This window comes from Caenorhabditis briggsae (genome assembly GCF_000004555.2).
Source record: "Caenorhabditis briggsae AF16 supercontig from assembly CB4, cb25.NA_270, whole genome shotgun sequence".
In the NCBI taxonomy this organism is placed as follows: domain Eukaryota; kingdom Metazoa; phylum Nematoda; class Chromadorea; order Rhabditida; family Rhabditidae; genus Caenorhabditis; species Caenorhabditis briggsae.
In genome coordinates this window covers 1-2,043 of record NW_025543517.1, presented here as the reverse complement: position 1 = coordinate 2,043, position 2,043 = coordinate 1, and the positions used below count along the sequence as shown (strand labels likewise).

General features: G+C 39.2%; 1 protein-coding gene across 1 annotated transcript; it reads left to right on the top strand.

Annotated features, from left to right (window-relative positions):
* Positions 1-205: 205 nt before the first annotated feature.
* On the top strand, positions 206-1,953 carry CBG26761 (the record flags this gene model as incomplete). Its single annotated transcript, XM_045241138.1, has 3 exons — positions 206-289; positions 1,237-1,374; positions 1,840-1,953. 3 exons carry the CDS (start codon positions 206-208, stop codon positions 1,951-1,953), a joined length of 336 nt encoding a protein of 111 aa, XP_045100905.1.
* Between the last annotated feature and the right edge of the window lie 90 nt (positions 1,954-2,043).

Here is a 2,043-nt window from a genome sequence, read left to right as displayed (position 1 = left end):
CTCTCTCTCTCTCTCTCTCTCTCTCTCTCTCTCTCTCTCTCTCTCTCTCTCTCTCTCTCTCTCTCTTTCCTCTTGTTTTACATATATCACATCATCAGAAAATTCAGAAGAACTTGAGTTCGAAAAAACTCCTCTTCGTTGGAGAATTTTGGATTCTCAATGTTGACTTCTTACACTTCGTGTTTGCAGAATTCAAGTTCCTCCGATGACGTCACGAGAAGGCGCCAGAAGCATGGCAAGCTTCAGAAGGACAGTTCTGGTTTTTCTGGTTTTTATGGAAGCTGTACAGGTATGAAGAAATTGTTAAATGTGAGAAATCTGTTAAAAAATCGAGCTTCTGGAGTTTTTAGAACCCGAGATATAGCACTTTGAAGTTTTGGAGAGACGCAGGCAGTTAGAGTGTCTCGTTGTCTGCGTCTCTCGCATCCCAAACTTTGAACGACTGTATCTCGGGTTCTAGATAAGCTAGAAGAATGATTTTTTGACTAGTTTGTTTCATTTTTTGCACTTTTTTATTATTTAAAGATTTTTGAAATTTTTGATCTGTCTTATATTTCGGGAGAGTTACTGTTTTTGTAGTTTTAAGCCAGTATAGGTATTTTTGATCAAAAATTTCAAAAATTTCGGAAATTCCGAGACGTTTGCAAAACTAAATTCCAAAGATTCAAAATAACTTTTTCTGATTTTGGAAAGTTAAAAAATTCTAAATTTTTGAAAAAATCAAAAAATGCAAGTTGTAAGCTCCAATTTTGTCTAAAAATCAGGATTCTAGCGTTTCTAGAACCCGAGATATAGCTCTTCGAAGTTTATGAGAGACGCAGACAGTTAGAGTGTCCTGTTGTCTGCGTCTCTAGCCTTTTAAACTTCAAAGCGCTGTATCTCGGCTCGGTTTTTTCAAAAATTGTTGGAATTTTCAATGTAACCTTACAAGGGAACCGGTAATAGTAATAAATTCATGAATTTGGGGGAAAATAAAATGTGTTTTTGCAAATTTTTGTGAGAAATGAAATTTACTAAAAATTTGACACAATTCTATCTAATTTTCAAGTTTCTAGCTCTCCTAGAAACCGAGATATAGTCATTTGAAGTTTTGAAGTTGAGAGACGAAGACAACGAGACACTCTGCGTCTCTATCATCTTGAAGAGACGCAGACAGTGGAAACTTCAAATCGCCGTATCTCCAGTTCTGGAACAGCTAGTAACTTGGTTTTTTGACGAAAATCATCGGATTTCCAGATTTGCTCTGGCGTGCGAGCCGCGTTGCGGCTCCGCAAAAAGTCCAACTCGGCGGATGACTCGGAAGATGAGGAGTTGCAGGATGAGATGTACAACGACGCAATTTATGATAAGGCGTCGATTTTTGAGCAGGGGTGTGTTGTTTAGTTTCCAAAATCAACTTTCTAGGACGTCTCGGCGCCGAGATGCAGCCATTTGAAGAGACGCAGACAGTTAGAGTGTCTCGTTGTCTACGTCTCTGGTCCTCAAAATTTTAAATGACCACATCTCAGGTTCTAGATAAGCTAGGAACCAGAAATTTGGACAGAAAAGGTTAGGAATTTCAAATTTTTGGGAAAGAAAAAAGTCGGTTCAAATACTGAAAGTAGAAATCATTTCCTTCAATTCGGTGCAAAAATCACTTTTCTAGCTGCCCTAGAAGCTGAGATACAGACATTTCAAGTCTTTGAGAGACGCAGACAACGAGACACTCTGCGTCTCTCGCCCGACGTGAGAGACGCAGACATTGAAACTTCAAAGCGCTGTATCTCGGCTATTAGATGAGCTAGAACCTTCTAGTTTTTTTGCAAAACATCCCAAATTTTCAATAGAATTCATTTTCAGAGAAACCCACGACTTCCTCCAATTCCTTCGTTCCATAAAATACGATCATCGTCAGGTACCAGACGACGGATTCGATGGACCCGTTCATGTGAACGTCTCCATCGTTGTCAGTAACATTCGATCGGTTTCTGAAGTCACCATGGATTATTCCATTGAAATGTTTTATCGAGAATCGTGGCGAGACCCAAGGCTAACCTATAGTAG